This window comes from Colias croceus, chromosome 11 (assembly GCF_905220415.1).
Source record: "Colias croceus chromosome 11, ilColCroc2.1".
NCBI classification, from domain to species: domain Eukaryota; kingdom Metazoa; phylum Arthropoda; class Insecta; order Lepidoptera; family Pieridae; genus Colias; species Colias croceus.
The window spans coordinates 7,938,864-7,963,616 of NC_059547.1; the positions used below are offsets into that span (position 1 = coordinate 7,938,864).

Below are 24,753 nucleotides of genomic sequence, written 5' to 3' on the forward strand. Positions count from 1 at the left end.
AGAGCTAGTTTTTAAGGGAAATATATTTTTCTATACTGCAGCTTGAATTTAAAACGTTGACGAATGTTTTGCTAATTTAACTAGAGAGTCTATTATGTTAGTAGTGAGTAGTGTTATTCATTTGGTTTAGAGTTTTATTAGTAACGCTATTAACTAAATACCAACAAAATTTTGAACATTTGTCGCTTCGTTTGGTTTGAATAGGGATAAAGAGAAGCCTTTAAGTTAACTAATTCTGGTTATGTGTTGAGAATTTCATCAAATAAGCGTTTTTGCAGGATTCCATTGCAAAAGAAAGAAATAAATGGGAAAATAGAAACTTTCACTTTCATATTGTGTGCCGTGTGAGTCGATTTTTTTTAATATGTAGAAAATTGTTTTTGCTTAATAACTTTAAGTTGAGAACGTGATTTCTATTTTCAATTTAACTTACACAGCCGAAATAGCTCAGTTGGGAGAGCGTTAGACTGAAGATCTAAAGGTCCCTGGTTCGATCCCGGGTTTCGGCAAACACTTTTTTTATTGCCGTCAGACTTTTTAATGAAATTTTAATTGATTATAGTTGGTAATGAATGCTTTTTCATACTTATTTTATACAATAAAATCAACAAATTAGTTTTATTCGATATAAATTAGTTTTGAAAAATTAATCTTGATTTTATTATTATTTAATTTTTAAACTTATTTTATTTTTCTTTACTAAAAAAGAAGAAGTACATATTATGTTGTAGGTCGAGAAATATTAACATTGGTTCTCAATTACATTATTGTTATTGATAAATTGAGTTAATATTAATTTTCATCATGACGTAAAGTTAATATTATATTGTGGGTTTTAAGTAATTAATCGTTAATTTTCAATCGAACGATTATTGAATTCACGGTAATATGTATGGCGAATTGATTACTTGGAAAGATATTTATTTTGCTATGAATCGTATTGAATTTTGTTTATTAAAGTCGTTTAATTACCTATATGAAGCATCAAGCAACTTTAACATTAATTCTACCGATTATACGAGTAATTTATTAATTTTTAATAAAAATGTCATTATTATTTTAATTATAACTTTATTAAGTAAGTGAATCCAATAAATATGTAAATAATAAAACATACATACATATCATATATCTTAGTATAATATTATCATAATAAGATTCCTCGCTCATTTGTGTTTTAAAAATCTTCACTTCACAAGTACCTAATGAAACTAAAGTTCTTATAATAAATTCCGTTTAAAATAATACAGCCATACTAAAGCAATAAATTGCAACAGCACACAATATACCGAATATAAAACAGAGCCATATCTCACTGCAAAAGTTGCTGTAGTTGAGACTTTGTCGTATGAAATTAAACATAACTTTTACATCGTTAAAACTTACTCGATACAATTACTATTGTTCACTGTTTACAGCTTCGCGCAGTAAATTTATTAACAACTAGCGGTCCGCCCCGGCTTCGCCCGTGGTACATGTTTACGTTTTCTCTACATAAGAACCATCCTCGTACCTACTTCAAGGAATATAATAAAAAAAGAATTATCGAAATCGGTTCAGCCGTTCTCGAGTTATGCGCTTACCAACACTTTTTGCGATTCATTTTTATATTATAGATTACATTTTATTAAAGACAAATCTTATGCACGATATTTCTTTAATTTAATGAAAAAGAAGGGTCACTGAAAAATGTTAGATTTGGGTTCTTGTATATTTGAGATATAATAAATTATAAAGTATATCTTATTAAGTACTAGCTTTCCACCCGCGGCATCGCCCGCGCAGTCAAAGAAAAACCCGCATAGTTCCCGTTCCTGTGGGATTTCCGGGATAAAACCTATCCTATGTCCTTTCTCAGGTATCAAAATATCTCTATAACAAATTTCATGCAAATTGGTTCAGTAGTTAGGGCGTGATTGAGTAACAGACAGACAGACAGACAGAGTTACTTTCGCATTTATAATATTAGTATGGATTAGTATGGATATATACTTATATATATATAAATCTTGTGTCTCCAGCGGTCCACCCCGGCTTCGCCCGTGGTACATATTTAAGTTTTCTCTACATAAGAACCATCCTCGTACTTCAAGGAATATAATAAAAAAAGAATTAACGAAATCGGTTCAGCCATTCTCAAGTTATGCGCTTACCAACACATTTTGGGATTCATTTTTATGTTATAGATTAGCATTGGAACATTGGAACAGTTGTTTAACCAGTATAACTAGGTCTTCCCATCCCCTCCCAATGATAACATTACAAGACAAACACAGTGATATAAGTTCAGAACTGACAGGTCAATGTTAATTAGACGCTTCGTGTTACGTGTGCTGTATTGAAGTTAGTGAATTTGCCGTTTTGAATTACTCCTAGTTTAGATCGAGTATGAAAAGTTGTATGATGTATGACACAAATAATATGAACTTTTTTATTGAACTGGCAAAATTAAATAATAGCTCAAATAGACACTTTTCAATTACGGAGTAGCACGGATGTTTTCATGATTACTATAAATAGAATAGTAATAGAAATAGAAATAGAAATAATTAATTCTTCAGTCGTAAAATCTGTAACTCATTATAATTCTAATATACCGAAGATTTTCTGTCAAAACCACGTATCCCCATACATTTGGGAATTGTTGATATTGCTTTCAGCCCTATCAGTTTTCCCTTACATATTTTCTCTTTCTTAAAATTGTAAGCAATGAAAGAACTTGCCAGTATTCTAAACACCCGTTTCCTCATCTTACTTGTAGCCTAGCACCACGCAATTTGTTTTCGTTAAATTCCGAGACGTGACTCTGTGAGAATGAAGGGATCCTAATACCGCCCCAGTGAGCTTTGAGTTACTTAATAGATGCGTATCAGGGACCAAAGGATTAGGAACTAGGAGTAATGTGTGAGCCGGAGTATAGATTACACGAGATCAAACTGTAATTAATGATATCGTTTATAATTAAGGCGATACTTGAAGATCTAGGCTTTTGTTTGAGGTGTATTTTATTGGAGTAAATGGCAGTTTTATTTGGGACTTTGTACCTATTGAGGGTTTATTTATTTAATGAAAATTGGTGACGATTGATTAATAGTTAGGTATATAGGTAACTTATGATGGAATTAATAGATTTAACAAATAATTTTAAAACAGGTTGTAAAATGTTATATGACCATTTTTAATCATAAACACGAATAATATGAGTTGGATATTGATATTAATGCATATTTGAAACGATGGCACATTTTGTCTATCAAAACTGCAATATCTGATGCTCTCAATAACGACTGAATGTCAAGGGATCATGCTTTAATCTCAGAGCAATGATATTGAATCTAACCTAACCAGACTTTGTCAACAAAACTGTGTCTCAAAAAACAGTGAAAATGATGAAACCCTTTCAATTATATTGGAAATATCTAGCACATTTTCCACAAGACTTTATTAAATTTGTTTATTTTTCTTATATAATACAGGATATATAAATAGTATATGAATATTATGATACTATAATCCTGGTTTATTTTTAATCTCAATTGAAATATAACCACGAAGCGATAACAAATTAACTCACATAAATATTAATAAAGAATAAATTTATTTTGATATCGACGCTATAAAAGACAGTGTTACATATTTAATACGCACCTGAAATTATAGCCTCGGAACGATAAACAATTTTCGCTAATCGCATAATATTTCCGCGAACTTGTAAATCCGATTTTAAAGTTAGAATTCAAGGCGCCATCAAAGAAAATCTTGCGGAAATTTCGATAACCTGCTTTATTATTATAAAATCGAGGGATATTCAAACTTTTCTTATAACTTACGGGAGCTTGTTTAAATTCGAGGTAAAGGGCTGCCGATCTCAATCAAACTTTGTCGACTACTCAGACTTAGCAAGTTTGTCAACTTATGCAAAACGTGTTTCAAGATAGGGGTAATTAGTCAACACTTTTTGAAGTTTCTTTGCCGTTTTATATTATTTTTTTTTCTTAATGATGTTTAAACAGTTTATATTTACATTCATTTCTGTTGCAGACAAGTAATCTATAGTAATATTATAAAGAGGAAAGGTTTGTATGTATGTATTTATGGTTTTCACACATAAACTACTGAACCGATTATAATTAAATTTAACGTACATATAGAGGGTAACTTGGATTAACACATAGGATAGGTTTTATCCCGGAAATCCCACGGAAACGGGAACTATGCGGGTTTTCCTTTGAAAACGCAGGCGAAGACGCGGTCGAAAAGCTAGTAATTTATAATGAATTGTTAGTAATGTAATGTTTAATCGGTAATAATAGAGTTTCTATAGGTACTAAAAGATTTTTTAAAACTTATCGAATAATTCATTTACCTGTCTATTGTTTACTGTAAGTACGGAGCTTTTACTCTCATTTAGAGTAAAGCTCTGTAGTCATCGCAGCTTAATTATATCGAGTGTCTAAAACACACAGACAAATGGATACACATTCGTATTGCAGAAATTGCATCACCCTATAAACAACACTCAGCTCAGGTGTATCCTAAATTCAATTGCACATCTCACCAGTGCTAATCAAACATTCCTTTGTATTAACTGAGAGGATATTAATTCAAACCATTTCCAGTACAGGTCATCTTAAGGTAGAATTGTCTAATAAATTACAAGTTAACAAGTTCTTGACAACAGTAGTGGCGTGGATTGATATAGCGAGGAGTTTACGCTAAAATATAGGTATTGGACTTGATTTGTATTCAGAATAAATGTGGGCTTGGATAGACTTGGATATAAATACCTTAATGGGATGTCAAAGGTAACGGAAACCTTTTGACGAATATTTAAGGTCCGTTTATCGTGAAATTGTCTTTGGATAGTTTATAGATTTTTTGTTTTGGTTGGGCTATTTGAGTATGGATCGGTACCCTTTTTTGAATATTATAATAAAGCTTTCCGCACCCTGCACCGCCCGTGTTTTCAAAAAAAAACCTTCATAGGTTGTTGCCGTTGATGGAATTTCTGGAATAAAACCTTTCCTATGTGATAATCCAAGTTGTCCTCTATATGTATGCATTTTTCATTGTAATCGGTTTAGTTATACTTCTGAAAGAGTAACAAATATACCTACTTGCACATACAGACATCCTCACAAGCTTTCGCATTTATATTAAGTAGGACTTATCAATAAAACGGTGTTAATGATAAAAATAAAAAAAATAATGTTATTATAATTAATAAAAAATAAGTGGAATAAGGGTGAAGTGATTTGATAATATAATACTTCATTCTCAAGTATTGATTGACTATAAAGTGGTGATTTACTTTGACACGAAGTAGGTCACTGTTTTATTTAGTAAATTTACTAATTTTAATTCAATGCACCTATTTTAATAATATAAACAAATAATTTTAATTTTTAAGTATTTGATGCAATTCTATTTAATTTCATACCAAGTAATGTTTAATCTACACAAATTGGACAGCAATAAAACACACATAATATAATTAAATGCATGTTTTTTTTAGATGATAATATTATGAAAGATACTACTTAAATGTGGTAATTATATACTAATATTGGGGATTTTACATTTTGAATCAGTAACTTAAGATAAAATAAATCCCATCTTTATTTCCCATTTCCGTTGAGGTTGGTAATACATCAAATATTAAGAGCTAGAATGGCTGACGTTTTTATTTCAAACTTCGAAGATACAGACAACGAACTTTTGCTTTAAAAATGTTTGAGCGTTATTAAACACATTCTCAATATATTATTTTTACTTATTTTTCTGATTAGAATTTTTTATAAAAACTATAGTACCTAATAATTTAAGCAAAAAATTGCTAGTTTAAAAATATAAATAAAATATTTAGTTTGCAGGAAAAGTAGCAAATGGCCTGGCAATAGACGAATTGCATTTAGATACAAGGGATATTATTCTACTTTCTCCTTTTCTCGATATAATTCTTAGAACTGATATCACAGTCAAAGTGATATTACTTAGAAATATTTAATGCACGTGTTTTTAACATACTTCTTTATTTAAAACTTTGTAATCTTCCGTTGAGAATAAAACTGTATAATATTATGTATTGTTTTACAAACTCTGTATTTTATGTAACCAAAAGTATATCGTTTATATTTTATTTTTTAAGCTCAATGGTACCATAAAATTGTCATATTACTGCAATATCACAATCTCATAATGGATTTTAGTGTAGCAATGAAAATTTAGATTGAATCAAATATCTACATAGAATGAAAATAAATCGGTAGCGCTGTCTGTCTGTCTTTATGCATTCTCAAAATTTTAAAAGTACGCAACAGACAAAACGGGTGAAGCTACGGGCGGATAGCTAGTAAAAAATAAGACCAGACTTCACTGGTTTGGGAGACGACATAAAGCGTAATGTGATTTCATTAACACCCGTTATACCATATTTACGAGTTTTTACGAGTTTTTACTATGATTTTAGTTGTCTTTGGAGATCAAAATTTTAATGACTTCAAAAGTTATATAGTTTTATGGTAATAAAATAACTACGGACTTTATGAATAAGATAGAGTATAATAAGCAAAATCTGCTACCTAGTGGATTTTCTTGTATGTTATTGGAATAAGAATTCTATATATAATACAACTTACTTAATAATATCAAAAGATAGACCAGAAGTTTTGCATAATAGAACAACATACAAATTAGATGTAGCATATCATGATTTCGCTTGCAACGATAAAAATATATGAACTTTATCTACCTTACTTAGTAGACCATAATATCAAGCAAGTAAACTTTACGAATGTATACATCAACTAACGGGTAATGTAAAAAGCAACAAAAATCGTCACACACATAAACTGTTTGATTTATAATATGCGAAGGATAAAGGTGCTCGTAAAATACAGATGAGTGTAAAGGAGGACTTTACAGCGGCTTTAGTATATGATTTAATACATTATTTAACACGTCATTCCAAATGTCTTAAATATTAGCTGTTTTCTGCGTTTTATCGACATTGCTCCGCTCCTCGATTAATGGGCTATCTAACACCGAAATAATATTTCAAATCGGACCAGTAGTTCCTGAGATTAGCGCGTTGAAACAAACAAAGGAACTCTTTACCTTCATCTGCTTACACTTGGTTGCCTTGGATTTCTTTAATACGACTCGATGATATTATGTATGGAAGAGAAGCTTTTTTCACCTATCTTATAATCGCTACCAGATGTCCATTCAAGTATTCTGTTATACCGTACTTTAAATTTAGTTGTTTACAAACTCAAGGCAAGGCAAGACAAATTGATGTAAGATCAGTCCAACCTTCAAACACTGGGAAATTTTCATCATTATTGTAGCGTTACATTTACTGGTCTTTCAAAAGCCCTTTTGTGATTATAAAGCAATACAATAGCAAACCAATACACGTAATCTTTATTAAGAATAAACAGGATAATGGCTAAGCTCCAAAGGCCAAAAGCCCGGTCCTTTGAGTCAAACGACCGGCAAATTAAGTTTTAAAAACGTTTCGGCCAGCTCGTAACACTTTTTGTTCTATCGGTCGTCTACTGTCCACTTTTCAATTTAGCCGTGTTTAGTTTTAGTTGGTCGTGGATAATTTGCTTAAGAATAGCGAGAGTAGTTTGTTGTTGGCAAACGTTTTCATTTTCACGTGATTTTCACGTTGTATGTTGTGCATAAGCGTTTCTCGAACCATTTATATGTATAAATGATACATTATTTTTAGAAATAAATGATACTGTTTTTTTTGTTTAAAAAGAAATTTAATTCATTCGTTTCTTCACAAAATAAATCGCTTATTGTGTCATCATGCCAGTTATAAATAATCAAAATTCAATACATTTTACTTTTACCTTTTATTTTACGAATAAAGTTTAAGCGATACATCTATATAGCTATCTTACATAGTCATTTAATATCGATTATCTCAATTTGATAAACAGATGTTAGCGACACATAGATTTCTTGATGACGTTTGAAAAAAGGCGAGCTTATGTCCCTTGTCCGATAAAAAAGAGGAACTTTGTAGGATTATCCCTTTTTACCTCCAGCGTCACGCATAATTTAATATGCCACTTCAATGTCTACCCTCATCTAGGGAGATACAAAAAACAGGTTTGTTAATAAAATGGACACTATGGATCTTGTCTCCACGTTAGGTTATTTGAATGTACCTATGTTTTATTCTCAGGTTATATTATTAAAATAATCTCTTTTGAAGTGAAACTTCTTTATGCGCGTAGAGAGTAAAATTTTAAGGTTGCGTGATGGCAATACCGTTACGTCATGGACCAGGGCGACGATTTTGGCATCTTTTAATCTTGCCAAGTAAGTTTCACTTTTGACACGAGTGCTCGGGACACAAGCTCTTTTTTAATATCAAACTGATTGGATGCGTTATATCGAGTGATTCACGGCATCATAACCGGAAATTTCGTCGTGGATGTATTAATATCCTGGTTATTGTCAGGAAAGTAATGTAGGAGAGATAGCAATACAATACACCCAAGTTCTATTGCTAACTACAAGTATAACGTCGAATTTCTGTAAGACGATACTAATCTTCTACCCAAAAGATTGTCAGTTCCGATATCCCATATCTATGGAAAGTTTGACAACGATATTAATTCCGCTTTCTATTAATCAAACAATTTTCAACCCAGTCGAGTAGTTTATAAATTATTATTACGAAAAAGAAATACTTCGAATTATAAATTACACATCTTTTTATATGATTTAGTTTTAACGTGTAGATATAACCATTTACATAAAGAATCACCGCAATAAAGGCTCTTGCGAGTTTTCCAGCCCCCCTAGCCAAGTGGCTTTCTATTAGCGTAGCGGGGCAGTTGTTTCTACGTTAGCACCTACTGTTTTACTGACTTAGAGACTAGATGGCGTTGTATTTAATATCTAGAATGTAAGAAACATTTTCAGTTATTATATTTCATACTTTTACCTTTAGAAAAGTATAAATGAAAACTATTTAAATCTACCACATTAAATATTCATTCTATTTAAATAAATAGGTGTAGCTTTCAGTATCTTACACATAGATACGAGTCGTTTCATATTATTATGCTTTCAGAATACCTACTATCAAAATGCTACGCTATATATTAACTAAAATAGAGAAAGAAACAATATAAAATAGAGATATTTCTTGTGATACAAAGGCCGATTCAAAATCCGTGGAAGTTTGCTATCAAATTTGTTATTTTTTTGTCTGAGAGAAATATTGCTCTATCAAATTTATATGAAAACTAGCTGCTCCGCGCGGTTTCACCCCTGTGGCTCCACTCCTGTTGCCCGTAGTGTGATGAAATATAGCCTATAACCTTCCTCGATAAATGGGCTATCTGACACCGAAAGAATTTTTCAAATCGGACTAGTAGTTCCCGAGATTAGTGCGTTCAAACAAACAAACACCCAAACAAACAATCAATCAATCAAACAAACAAACAAACTCTTCAGCTTTATAATATTAGTATAGATTATTCTCCGACTATGTTCTACGTTCTACACTTCAATATTAAAAATCATGACGCTCATGCCTCATATTATTGATTTGAATAGCTGGCATACAAAATATACGACTATTAACTCTAACAAAATCATCTCAATAGTACATAATCATGAACCGTGATAACTTATAAAAACGTGCAGTAATGAGCACCTGCTACGATGCGCTTTATAAATGGTGTTCGTCCGTAACATTAATATCATCGCGTTGAAATATTAAAGTTTCACTACAGTCATTATGTCGGAAACTTATCGTAACGGCTCTTCGCTATTGTTTTATGGATAAAGCGTATTAATGAGCGATTTACACAGCTCTTAACATCGTCTGCTTGCAACTTCTTGTGTAATATAAATTTTGATGCTCTAGATTTTCTATGAGCTTGGAATTCAATAAAGGATTGTGTACTTACAAATACTGAGAAGTGTACAAGCTATGTTACTCTTTTATTATACACTAGCTTTCCGCCTGCGGCTTCTCCCGCGTTTGCAAAGGAAAATCCGCATAGTTCCCGTTCCCGTGGGATTTCCGGGATAAAAACTATCCTATGTGTTAAATGTTAATCCAAGTTATTATATTATATGTGTGCTAAATTTCATTGTAATCGGTTCAGTAGTTTTTACGTGAAAGAGTAACAAACATCCATACATCGATACAAACTTTCGCATTTATAATATTAGTAGGATATTAGATAGATACATACATAGTAAATAATATGTGCGGGCTTACTTTCACTTGAATTAATGTTTTATGCATCGTTGTTATTTGAACACGAGTTATTATTTGTAAAATAAAATAAAAGTTATAACTAGGGTGAATTCGTAAATCATTTTCGTTAATGAGGTAAGTACCTAGAACATGTTTGCAAATAGCCAAATCTAAATATTTAAATAATATGCCAAATTTTTTTAATTCTATTGCAATAATTATAAATTATTATCTTAGAAATTTCCCACTCAATTAAATAAATAAATAAATATTCAGGACTATTTTCACACACGGCAAGATCTGATCCCATACTAAGCTTTCGCTTGTGTTATGGAAACCAGGTGGTTGATAAACATTTAATTTTAAATAAATACTTATATAGATAATTAACACCCAGACACAGAGCAAACATCTATGTTCATCATACAAATATTTGCCCCGGGTGGGAATCGCCACGACCTCTGACTTAGAAGGCACTTACCAACCACAACCGGTCAGTCAGTCAATTCATAATTTAAAAACACATTTTTAATAGGCCTTTATTATATAGGTATAAGTTCGTTGCTCGGTGAAACAATGCAGAAATCTGTTTTAAATCTACAAACGAAATCAAAAAGCATATTCATGTTAAATAAAACAAGTTTTATGTAATTACACAGACAAATTCGCGAAGACGTCTTCAGTAATCAATTTAGTATTCAGAAATCCAAAGCGCCATTTGTTGGATTACAGAGAACGATTTAATTTTGTACTCCATTCTATATTAATATACCTACGTGAATTCGTGTGATGGGTTGTGAATGATTTACCGAAGACACTTGTATGACGTCTTTTAATTGGGTTTGATTGAGATCTTTCATTAAACTTCTTAGGGGAATTTAAATATGTGGTTTCAATTGCAATGAAATGTTTCATATTTGAGACGTTTATTCTCATAATGGGACTTGGGAGGCTTCAAAGATCTAGACACGCGGCAGCGTGTCAAGCCGAGTTCAAGCGAAGAGAACTGGCGAGCAGCAGCCGTGTGTATATTTACACGAACCATTTCGAGCCACTTTTCACCCCCTTATAACTCAAAAACTATTTAAGTTATATAAACCAAATTTGGTACACATCAAGAGGACCTCAAGATAAACAAGAACCTTAAATTTCATAAATACAGATTAAACAGTTGCGTAGATATTAATATCCAAAAATCGCAATTTTTAAGACTGACTGACTTATAGACATATACAAAACCTAACCCACTTCCAGATGACCTAGAAAGTTCAAATTTTGTAATCAACTAGGTAATAGTGAGTGTACAAAGGAAAAAATCAGAAAATACTGAATTTATTTGTATTTAATTTTTTTTTCAATGACATAAATTTTGTTTGTATGGAAAAATGGAAAAGTTTAAAAAAAAAGAAAATAGTATATTCACCTTACTAGTCTTAAAAAATAGATCAAAACTAATCAGTGGCCGAAAAAAATTTTGAAATCCATCAATAAATGACTGAGATATAGATTATTGAAGTTTACATATTTTAGTACGAAACATCTGTAGATTCGATGCGCCTCTGACATCACACTCACTCGCGCTAGTATTCGCTTGGGCGGATTACTTCGATTGCATGATTTCTTTATTCAAAACTGTTATTAAACGTAAAATAAAAGAAAATTTTAATTAAAATATTGCCTTTATTGCTCATACAGTTAAAAATAATATATAATTTTACATATTCACATTTATTTATTCTTTATTTATGAGTGTTTAGTTTAGTTTTAATTTCAGTGTTAATAAATAAATAAATAAATAAAATCTTTATTTTGCTTTAAACATGGTATTCAATGGTGATACAATTATATTAATAAAGCACAAACATGTTCAGCCAATACAAGCATGCAAAAATAATTACCATAAATGGTGTAATGGAAGAAGGCTTCGTCGAAGGTCGAAATGATTTAATTTTCGTAATATTAATATGAGTGAAACATCTTTAGGCGCGTTTAGAGTAAAATTTCAAGATCGCGTCATGGCAATACCGTAACGCCTTTTTAGAACCTCACAAAATATAAACAGTATGTAAAACTAGCCTCATCAAATTATGGGGTTCTAGGTCATTAGTTGTTTGCTTTGTGAAAATAATTATATTATTCAAATTAAAAAAGTGATATTTTGGAATAAACATTGTTCTCTAAGGGAAAATAAAACAATTGAGTTTTCAGTCAACCTAAGAACTTAATACATCTTTGTAAATAAATTTCTGGACTGTCTGCAGAACTTGGCACACATTTAGATCTCATTTCTTTTTTTGGCAAATTAAGTCAACGATTGAACTCGGCTCCAATTTTTACATTTATGTTTTTGGTGGGATTATAACTACCTCTAGTATTAACCAGATTAATGAAATAACTAATATTAAAAAATCTTAAACTAAATCTTATAGCTATGTTGTAGATATAAATTAGGCATATACTACTCATAAATTCATTACTTAGTTTTTAACAGAATAAAATATTTAGTGAATAAATCGCCTTTAAAGCTTTTCGTTTTATTTTTATTTTTTGACTCCACAAAATTACGTCATATCATAAAAGCAGACAACTATCCATTCTATTATTACAATAGTATACATATTTCGATATATAACCACATTGTGCACGACGAAACGTAAATGTAAAGTACACAACTCATTTAATTAGTATAGAATAAGATAACGTATAAACTCCTGAAGGCTTACGCCTGAAGGCTTATTTTTAGTATGAATAAATGTATGTCTTATTTGAGTTCTTAAATGTAAAGTTTTATATGTTTGGAAAGTAAAGTATTTAATCTGTCTAGTATTAACGTAGAGTAAGCTCCTGAAGGCTTATGCCTGAAGGATTATTTTATAACTAAGAATAGAATAGCGAATTTATATGTAAAGATGTTTGTTAAATTGTTAGATAGGAAAATTCATGAAAGATTATGACTGAAGACTTATTTACTTGGAATTTAAAATATTTATGTCTTGTTTAATGATAGTAAATGTTTATGTTTGTTTATTGAATATTGAAAATGTCTTTGTTTATGTGTTGCCTTAAGTATACGATAATGTTTTGTCTTTCTTTGAATTTACTATTGTAGATGTTAATATTTAATGATTATGTAATGATTAGGATATGTAAATTTAATGTTTCTTTTCCCGACAGCATCACGTCCGCGACTGCGCGCACAAACCGTTCCCCGCAGTATATTTATACACCTGAAGCGGGGGACGGGGTAGTATAAAAGTAAATTTCGGGAAAATCGTGCGCGCAGTCTAAACGGGGCGTTGGCGGGATATGTTATGGATGTAGAATTAATTAGTAATATAATAATGAATGTAATGAAAACGTAGAAAATGTAAAATTGTGTAAAAATAAAGAGAATGAAAATAAAGGGTGAGGAAAGGGGCGTGGCCAGCCGGAGTGGAGGGGATAACACGTAGAGTATAAATATCGACGCAAAACCGGTTGCGTCATGGCATTCCAGTTGCTCCCGCGCTACAAGAAGAAACTAAGGAAATAACTCCGCTCCGGCTTGGCACCCTGGCCCTCTGCGTATGAAGAAATAATTGTTTGTATTATTTACAAACCCCCCCGCCACTACAGTCCACTTGAGAGGGCCTGCCGCCAACATTGGTCCTTCGAGCCGGATCAGAAGAAAAATGAACACGAGAAGCCGGAGCGGAAGAGGAGCCACGCCATCGGTATCCGAGACGACCGCCACCGCCACAGGAACGTCATCAACGAACACATCGGAAGAAACGAGCGGCACGACGGAGACATCGGAGACCTGCACGACCGCGACGAGAACGACGAGGACAGAAGAAAAGAGCAGCTCGACGCCACCTACGCCGAGCACCATGCCCGCCGACAAGTTGCAGCCAGCGCCGTCACCCGTCGTAGGATACACAAACGCCGCTTTCGCGGCGCCAGCCGACAACGCCGACGCGCCGACGACCGCCGCTTTCGCGGCGCCAATAAGCAACGTCAACTTAAATACAAACGCCGCTCTCGCGGCGCCATCGAACGTCGCCGTCGGGTCGCCAGCACGCCGCTCGAAGACGCTCCGCCAGGCATCAGAGGTGCGGTCGCGGCGCTCCGTAGCCTCCCGCAAGAGACTCCTCGCGGAGTTGGAGGCGAAGGAACGCCTAGCCGAACTAAAGCTGGAAGAAGCGAAGGCCGCAGCAGAACTAGAAAAGGCGCGGTTAGAAAGAATCCGCGCTGAAGAAGAATCAACAACGGAAGAGGAAGAAGAGGACTACGAACCGGAACGACGGGTCGAGTCGTGGTTGAAACAGCATTCAAGCCAGCCACTGCCACCCGCCGCCAACCCGACTCGCGAGCTCTCACCGCCACGCTACATAGCGAAGAACACCGACAACAAGGAAGACCGAGGATGGGGGGCCCGCCAGGAACAGGACGACGGGCAACGGGAACCGAAGAAAGACCCGCCCACGCGGTCACCAGAAGTTGCGGCAATTGTAACCGCCTTCAACGAAGTCGCAAGAAGCCAAAGGAAAGTAATAAGATACGGCGGTGAACTACCGACGTTCACCGGCTCCAGCAACGAGTGGCTATCGTTCAAGGCATCGTATGAAGAAACTGAAGAGGGATTCACCGACGGGGAAAACGTCGCACGATTGAGGAAGGCGCTGAAAGGAGCAGCCCTAGAAGCCGTCACCGCCCTACTCATATCACACACCGGACCCGAGAAGATCATCGAAGCCCTGCAGAGAAGGTTCGGCCGCCCAGACGCGCTCGTTTTGGGTGAAATGGAAAAAATTAAATCGCTACCACGAGTGTCGGACAACCCCCGGGATGTTTGCATATTCGCAAACAAAATAGCGAATATCGTCGCCACCGTCGAAATACTAGGAAAACCAGAATACCTGCACAGCCCGGAAATGCTGCGGCAGGTGCTCGAGAAGCTCACACCGATCATGAAGAATAAGTGGTACGACTTCGCCGCCGACGAACGAGACAAGACACCGCTACTGAAAAAGCTCGCAGAGTTCCTGAATAAAGAAGCAGACAAGTGCTCCAGTTACGCTCCGTTAGACACAGAGACGGAGAGGATAACAAGGAAAAGGACGGAGCGCGCCTACGCAGCAAGCAACGCGAGCGAGCGAGAAACAAGATGCCCGGTGTGCGAGCGAGAACACAAGCTTATCGAGTGCCGACAATTTACGAACAGCGACGTAAATACACGATGGGAAATAGCGAAGAAACATCGAGTGTGCTTCCGCTGTCTGCGAAGCAAACATCAACGAGCAACATGCCGCGCTCGTCCATGCGGCCTCAACGGGTGCACCATGAAGCACCACAAGATGCTCCATCATACAAAGACAGCGGAAAAGAAAAATAAAGAAACGACTCAACCGCAAGCCGAAACGAAGAACGACGAAAAAGTCCTCGTGTCGGCGATAAACATCAACAGCGCTACGTCGGAGCAACCTACGCGCCGCCGCGCGTATCTGAAGATCGCCCCCATCACCATCACGGGGCCGAAAGGAAAATGCGACACGTACGCGCTGCTCGACGAGGGAAGCACGGTGACCATCATAGAAACGGCGCTTGCAGAACAGCTGGGTCTCGACGGGCCACGCGAGTCCATCACAATTCAAGGTGTGAATGGACACGAGAACGAGCACGAGTACAGCAAGAGAGTGAAGGCACGAGTACGAGGACGGCATGAAGAAAAAGATTACGTATTAGACAACGCCCGCACCGTGCACCAACTCCACGCGTTCACGCAGTCCATCCGCGAAAGTGACATCGCCCGCTGCAACCATCTGCACGACCTGCAAGACGACCTGCTGTACGAGAAGGCAACACCGAAGCTGCTGATCGGACAAGACAACTGGGAGCTCATTATAACACGTAAACTACGGCACGGCAAGAGGAGTCAGCCCGTCGCATCGAAGACACTGTTAGGATGGGTACTGCACGGCTGCCGTTCATCGAACAAGCACCCAGTTTTGTTCTGTTCTCATCTCTCGGAAGCGGAGAAGTCACCCGACACACTCGAAAATATGATGAAGAAATACTTCGAATTAGAATCCATCGGCATCGAACCTAAGCGACAGCGCAGCGACCCGGAGCAGCAGGCACTCAACATACTGGAAAAGAAAAGTCAACGCCTGCCGTCCGGCCGATATGAAACCGGACTCCTATGGAGAGACGAGTCCGCAGATACACCGAACAACTACGGCGACACACTGAAAAGACTGAAGACATTGGAAAAGAAATTGGACAAAGACGGAGAGCTGAAGAGACAATATGAGGAAAGAATCGAAAATCTACTCTCGTCCGGCTATGCAGAGAAGGCGCAGACTCCGCCCACCGGCGGGAGAGTGTGGTACCTCCCACACTTTCCAGTGATCAACCCGGACAAAGCGAAGATTCGTCTGGTGCACGACGCGGCCGCTAAGTCACACGGCCGCTCTCTCAACGACATGCTGCTGCCCGGGCCCGACCTACTGCAATCTCTGCCCGCCGTCATCATGAAGTTCCGTCAACATCCAATCGCCGTGTCCGCCGACATCAAGGAAATGTTCATGCAGATAAAAATTATAGAAGAAGACCGCGACGCGCTGCGCTTCCTCTGGCGTGGCGACCGACGCGACGACGGGCCGCCCGATGAATATCGTATGACATCGCTCATCTTCGGCGCCTCTTCATCACCGTGCACCGCGCTCTACATCAAGAATAGAAACGCGCAAGAACACGCGAACGAGAGTCCGGCAGCCGCACGCGCGATTCAAGAGAACCATTATATGGACGACTATATACATAGCTACGCGACCGAAGATGAAGCAAAGGAGATAACGGCGCACGTCGATCGCATACATCGATACGCCGGCTTCGAGCTACGTGGGTGGGCGTCGAACAAAGAAAACGCGACGTGCTTCCGCGCGGCCAACCGAGAGCTCACGGACGCGTGGGCCGCACTTGAAGAAGAAGCAGCAGCCCGCCGCATCAGCTGGCGCTTCCTTCCGCCGGCCGCCCCATTCATGGCCGGCGCGTGGGAGCGCATGGTACGCACCGTGAAAGAAGCCCTACGCCACACGCTTCACGAGCAGCACCCCAGTGACGAGACGCTCGTCACACTCCTCGCCGAAGTAGAAGCCACCGTAAACTCACGCCCACTCACTCATGTGGCCGTGACCCCCGACGTGCCGCCCGCCATCACACCGAATATGATCCTGCTGGGCTCCAACTGTTACGTGCCGCCACCCTGCACCATCGAAGAAGACCAAACAACAGCGCGCACACACTGGAAGCGCGCGCAACAGCTCGCCGACACCTTCTGGCGACGCTGGGTGCGAGAGTACCTGCCCGTACTCCAACAGCGGCGGGAGCCCCACGCAAGCGGCGCGGCCCCCAAGATCGGCGACCTGGTCATCGTGTGCGACTCCAATCATCCGAGGAACACGTGGCCCCGAGGACGAGTCATCGCCACGTATCCCGGCAAGGACGGCGAGGTACGAGTGGTCGACGTGGAGACCAGCGGCGGCAGAATCCTCCGGCGGCCCACCAAGAAGATCGTCGTGCTACCAGTTCGAATCGCAGAGTGCGACGGCGGGAGAAATGTGCACGACGAAACGTAAATGTAAAGTACACAACTCATTTAATTAGTATAGAATAAGATAACGTATAAACTCCTGAAGGCTTACGCCTGAAGGCTTATTTTTAGTATGAATAAATGTATGTCTTATTTGAGTTCTTAAATGTAAAGTTTTATATGTTTGGAAAGTAAAGTATTTAATCTGTCTAGTATTAACGTAGAGTAAGCTCCTGAAGGCTTATGCCTGAAGGATTATTTTATAACTAAGAATAGAATAGCGAATTTATATGTAAAGATGTTTGTTAAATTGTTAGATAGGAAAATTCATGAAAGATTATGACTGAAGACTTATTTACTTGGAATTTAAAATATTTATGTCTTGTTTAATGATAGTAAATGTTTATGTTTGTTTATTGAATATTGAAAATGTCTTTGTTTATGTGTTGCCTTAAGTATACGATAATGTTTTGTCTTTCTTTGAATTTACTATTGTAGATGTTAATATTTAATGATTATGTAATGATTAGGATATGTAAATTTAATGTTTCTTTTCCCGACAGCATCACGTCCGCGACTGCGCGCACAAACCGTTCCCCGCAGTATATTTATACACCTGAAGCGGGGGACGGGGTAGTATAAAAGTAAATTTCGGGAAAATCGTGCGCGCAGTCTAAACGGGGCGTTGGCGGGATATGTTATGGATGTAGAATTAATTAGTAATATAATAATGAATGTAATGAAAACGTAGAAAATGTAAAATTGTGTAAAAATAAAGAGAATGAAAATAAAGGGTGAGGAAAGGGGCGTGGCCAGCCGGAGTGGAGGGGATAACACGTAGAGTATAAATATCGACGCAAAACCGGTTGCGTCATGGCATTCCAGTTGCTCCCGCGCTACAAGAAGAAACTAAGGAAATAACTCCGCTCCGGCTTGGCACCCTGGCCCTCTGCGTATGAAGAAATAATTGTTTGTATTATTTACAAACCCCCCCGCCACTACAGTCCACTTGAGAGGGCCTGCCGCCAACACACATTTTGTTCAAAACTTAATTCAATAAACTAACTTTTCAACGTCCTCAAGAAACCTATCTATCACATAGTTAACAATAGTTGAAAATCCGAAACATCGAGACATTACTCTTGCAAATGTCTTTCGAACCTTGTGACAGTATGACAGATTGCATTTCCACCTCCTGACAATCGTACCTGCTGGATTATAACCTGAAGGAATTCCTTATTGGAAATGGTGAAGTATTAAGTTAAATATTTTGCAGATGTCTCTTAACTCAATTGTTATCTATATATAATACTAGCTTACCGCCCGCGGCTTCGCCCACGGCTTCACCCGCTTTCTCTAAAACGATTTGAGATTTAAACTATCCTATCTCTCAAGTTGGATCGAACTGCACATGGTGTGTGAATTTTATTATAATCGGTTAAGTGGTTTAGGAGTCCATTGAGGACAAACATTGTGACACGAGATTTATATATATCTACTAGCTTACCGCCCGCGGCTTCGCCCGCTTTCTCTTAAACGATTTGAAATTTAAACTATCCTATCTCTCAAGTTGGATCGAACTGCACATAGTGTGCGAATTTCATTATAATCAGTTATGTGGTTTAGGAGTCCATTGAAGACAAACATTGTGACACGAGATTTATATATATTAAGATATATAATATTATAAAGCTAAAAAGTTTATTTGTTTGTTTGAATGCGCTAATCTCAGGAACTACTAGGCCGATTTGAAAAATTCTTTCGGTGTTAGATAGCCCATTTATCGAGGAAGGCTATAAGCTATATATCATCACGCTAAGACCAACAGCCGAACCATGGGCGGGTCACTAGTTTTGAATAAAGTCTTTGATAAAAAACTCCTGCTCTCCATATTACATATTATCTTCTTCTTAATATATATAAATCACGTGTCACAATGTTTGTCCTCAATGGACTCCTAAACCACTTAACCGATTATAATAAAATTCACACACCATGTGCAGTTCGATCCAACTTGAGAGATAGGATAGTTTAAACATGTAAGTAGGTACCACGGGCGAAGCCGGGGCAGACCGCTAGTTATTATATAAATTTGGCTTTATTTTCCATTCAATGTGTATTCAGTTCAATTAATTTCGCGTCATCATCGCGTCAAAATAACACAAACATTCATTATGATATCTGTATAACTCTACAGCTTTTCTTAAGATTAAAACGATATTAATCTATTTTCCCTAATGCTGACTAAGTAATTAATATCCACGGTAATTTTTTGTTCAATAATCCCCCATTTAGTTGATTAAAACCTTATCCAGTAAGCAATCTAGTGCAATGGATTGGAATTATTCCTATTAGGTTAGCATTCAGTTAGCATTTCAGTGGTTTAAAATCATTGGATCGGATAGTTTGAAGTATTCTCAAACTTGATATGATAAAAGCTATATGTGGAACAAATTTTTGGTAAATAGAGAAGAATATATAGAGTTTAGTTAAGCGAAATAAAGAGAATCACCCAGCCTCGAATCACGATCGAACTTCATTCGATGATTTGTTTTTAAATCTACAAAAATGTTATTGCTAAATAATAGATTCTTGCTACCTATATACGCCATAATTTATATTTCAAGAAAGGTTGGAGCCATTTTGTGGGGTCCTATTAGACACTATTCATTTTAAACTAGTCACCTAATAGCCTTTATAGAATGTTCATTCGTCAGATAATATCCTCTCAAAATCTACACATAGAAGAAGTATTAAAACCGCTATAAACCAACTGTGTTAAAAAGCGAGTGCTCCAACATTTTCCTTTTATCTCTGTACCTCCAATCTTTAGAATTCGAAACCGAATGTGTATATTTATTTGATGTAAGTGTATTCTCGGCGCGCGGCCACTGCATTGCCTCAAATTCAATTTTGTGCACTTCCCTCGCATGTTTGTACACTCGGTGGTGAATAAAATATTCCCTCTTATCTATAAGGTGACCTAGAAGATGTGTGTCAAGTGATCTTAACAAAAAATAATCAATAAAGTATCGATGACATTGTTAATAGATACTGATTAATAGATACTGCAGGTAGGTATGTATAAAATATAGCTCTTGCGAGATAACTAGAAGACAATTTAAATTTTTACACAATTTTTATTTTTTGCTACTAATAGATAGCAATAGGTACATTCTATAATATGGCGGTTAACTTATTCGACTATAATATTATTGTTCCATAGTGTATTTTTTGCGTGAAATTGCAAATTTGCTTTTATAAGTTTTTTGCTACTATTAAAAAAAAAAATTTAAGAACTGTTCTCCAACTACCTGAACACCTGCACACATAAACTACTTTCGGGTGAACTTATTTACTTTTATTTACAAGAAGATTAAATATAGCTGGTCAAAGCTGATAACTTCAAAATGATGCTTAGATGGTTTACTTTTTATAACCCAATCTCATAAAATTACTGAACTGATATTTCAGAATTTTGCTTGGAAAAGAAAATTGCATTGTATTTATCGGAAATTGTCATCAAAACTGTACGCTTTGGTCGGATTTTAACGCAAAAGCTTGATCACAACGAAATTTTATAGTAAATTTCAGTTGTCGACACTACGACTACCTACATAAGTAATCACTGTTTTTTTGGTATTTTTCAAGAATAAAAGAGACGAAACTTTTTAGAGTTGAATTCTGCTTAATTTTTAACCAAGTCAAATGTTACTTTATATTATGTTATTCGCAAAAATATTCTGGTAATTTTGTGTTATTATAAATTAAGAGGGCAGTACAAGTCCATTCTACATTCGATCATATTCATTTCGAGTCAGGAAACCAGGAGCCAGCAAGCATATAATATTTCCTGTAATCTTTAATCAACTTAACTTAAAAATCAGACTCAAAATAAAAATTTATAAAATAGAGATAATTATTTATTCTCAGAGGTTTTCTAGTTTCACAAGGTTTTCCTACTGCTTTTAATTATTAAAAATTGCTACAGAGATTGTATGAGAAATATTACAATAATTTAATATAGGACATGCCTCAAGAACCAATAATCTCACTGAACATACCTATCACATATGATACTTTGTCCTCTGAATATCATACATTAACATTACTTTTATAGCTGTTCAAAAACAGCGTTAATTTATCCGACAAAACAATAGAATAAATCCCTCTGTTACTCCAGTTTACTTAGCTAAAAGTGCAAGCTCATGCAAATTGAAGGTAAGGAAATTGCATGAATCAAAGCAAAACGAATCCGTAGAATAAACGAGAACGTTGAATAAATCAAATGTACTTTCATAGAAACGTCTGCGTCTGCGAAATTAATGTACGTATTTTTTTTTTAATAATATGCATTAACATTTACATCAATCAAATTTTCCAATGTTTTAATAATTTTTGAAATGAAAGAGATAGGTACTTTATTAATAAGATATTTTAAAAGTAAAGGTGTTGTATTGAGTAACGGGCCAATAACACTATGACAAAAAAATCATCATCTTCAATGAACCGATAATACTCGGGTTGTTCTTTGATATTATTTATGAAGTAATTATACAAGCAGTACCAGATATGATAGTCTATTTATATATTATAATTTTAAGTATCTAACTTAGTGAGAAAAAAATATTTGATCGGAACTAAGACGGCATATCTCTAAATATTAGATGGGCTCTACTTGTTCCACCGTGTATCTAAATCCCAACCCATAAGCCAATTCGCAGAATCATAAAACATTAGTTTACATCCTTTGCTACATTAACGTTCCACGTAAACGTAAAATAAACGCTAGTGTAAACTGCTATTTAGGAACCTTTAATCCGATATGAAACTCTCCTCTCTGAAAACCGCAAACTCATTAAAACATTTAAAATTTAAAACCAGGATACATGCAGTGCAGCTTCGCAGAAACAACATAGCGTAATTCAAGTCACCATGTTATCTTGTCTAAAATGTTTTAATTAACTGGCAACACGACGTAAGTGGCCACCCGTGAGACCGGATAAGAAACAGTCTCGTTGGACCCGCTCCAAACCTGTTACCGCTTTATTGAGAAAATTTCATACGTTTCCAAGGAAATTCAAAGCTTCGCCTTAATAGTGCTACGCCACATTTGTCGTCCGTACTCTAATCCAAATGGTTAAAAATTCTGAAACTTTTGAATATTCCCTGAATAAAGTATGCTGCATTGAACGAACATGAAATATTTAAATGAGATAGGTACGTATTTTGGGTCGGCTAAATTATTAAAATATTACAAGGATACATAAATGAAGCAAGGTTAAACATTTTTTATATATATTTAAGTAAATCTTCAGCTTTTGTTGGATGTTTTGATGTTTTAATAAGAATTGATGTTCTAAGCGATCCGTTTAAAGAGTCCCATTTGAGTTGGATAGTACTGGAAACAAAAGTAAGTAAGATTAAATATCCCATTGGTTATTCAAGAGAGCGTCGTAACTCGATAAATGTTGCCGAATTGAAATTTCGGTAAGCCTCGGTGGATGTTATCGGAAAAAGTAAATAACAACTTTTAATCCGGCTTTGAACTGCACTTCGCTACTTTATTGCCCAACTTCTGTGAATCGGAGGCCTTAAATATCAGTTAGGGAGAATATTTTTGCTCAGTTTTTCTAGTAACGCATAACTAGGTTGACCTAGCTGGCTTGCGATAATATTGCTTTTGCCTTTTTACTAGGTCGATCTGTTTATATATTCGATTAAACTTCTTTTAAAATTGACGAACCTTTAACCTATTTCTTCAATGCAAGTAAAGTATAGAGATAGAGTATAAAACGGCTTGACCTAAATTACGATACAAATTTCAGAACGTATTCACAATTTCATTTGTTCTATAGATCTCTATCTCTTTTCTCCGCCTCCTTGGTGCAGTGGTTAACGCATGAACGTAGAACCTTGCGAGCTGATCTCTTACTTGTCCATAAAGAAATCGATCAGTGAAACAGATGTATAATGTCTCTACAAAAGCACCCGGGACTTAATTTTTTATGTCAATTCTTTGTTTAACCATAACCAATTAAAACAACGTCGAGTAAATAAGAAGAATACCCTTTTATCTTCAAAGATGACACCAGCACTCCGTCGAGGTATGATATTACGGAAAAGGTCCTGTCAGCAGCGTCGATCAAACCGTGGAATTGTGACAACATATTGAGGGGAATGGGGATATTCGTAACGTGATATATTAGAGAAATAACGCTATGGGATGAGCGGATAGCTATGTTTCGATCTCAATCAATCTCAACGTTGATTGAGTATTGTGGTGGGGAATTTTTGATAGGTGTGTGTGGTGTCGTGACGCTGACTAGACTAGATGATTAGGCAGTTTATTTAGGTTTAATGTGTATTTAGTCAAATAAATTACCTATGTTCATATAATATTGTTATCCTTTTCATAGCCTTGCTTCGTAGGAAGTAGATGATGTTATGTTGTGATGGTGAAAGATACACTATGAATGTATTTATACTTATTCATTCGTTTCGAAAACAAATATAGGTATTGTTCTAATGTATTCAAGTGCATTCACATTTGTGTTCTCGAGACCTTTATTTACTCGTGTTCAGGTTACGTGATTTAGGTAAAGTTAGACAAATCTGAGTTCGCAAAACTCGTAATAAGATTGCTTTCACATAAACAGAATAAAGTAATGCTCTTCAACTGACAATAATTATACATTAACTAGCTGTGCCACGTGGTTTTACCAGCATTGCTCCGCTCCTGGTGGTCTTAGCGTGATGATATATAGCCTATTATAGCCTTCCTCGATAAATGGGCTATCTAACACTGAAAGAACTTTTCAAATCGTACCAGTAGTTACTGTGATTAGCGCGTTAAAACAAACAGACTCTTCAGCGTTATAATATTAGTATAGAGTGTAGATTACCTATAAGTATAAAAGTTTATTATAATTATAGGTCA

At 36.1% G+C, this 24,753-nt stretch overlaps 1 protein-coding gene and 1 non-coding gene across 2 annotated transcripts; both read left to right on the top strand.

Annotated features, from left to right (window-relative positions):
- Positions 1 to 436: 436 nt before the first annotated feature.
- Positions 437 to 509, top strand: Trnaf-gaa. Its single transcript has one exon. It is a non-coding gene; the product is annotated as a tRNA-Phe (tRNA).
- Positions 510 to 13,911: 13,402 nt separating this feature from the next.
- On the top strand, positions 13,912 to 17,859 carry LOC123695685. The gene has a single exon (XM_045641591.1). It carries the CDS (start codon positions 13,912 to 13,914, stop codon positions 17,857 to 17,859), a length of 3,948 nt encoding a protein of 1,315 aa, XP_045497547.1.
- Positions 17,860 to 24,753: the final 6,894 nt, after the last annotated feature.

Bases quoted from the DNA above. Each gene is read 5' to 3' on its own strand.
- LOC123695685 (XM_045641591.1), top strand. From the start codon at position 13,912: ATGAACACGAGAAGCCGGAGCGGAAGAGGAGCCACGCCATCGGTATCC.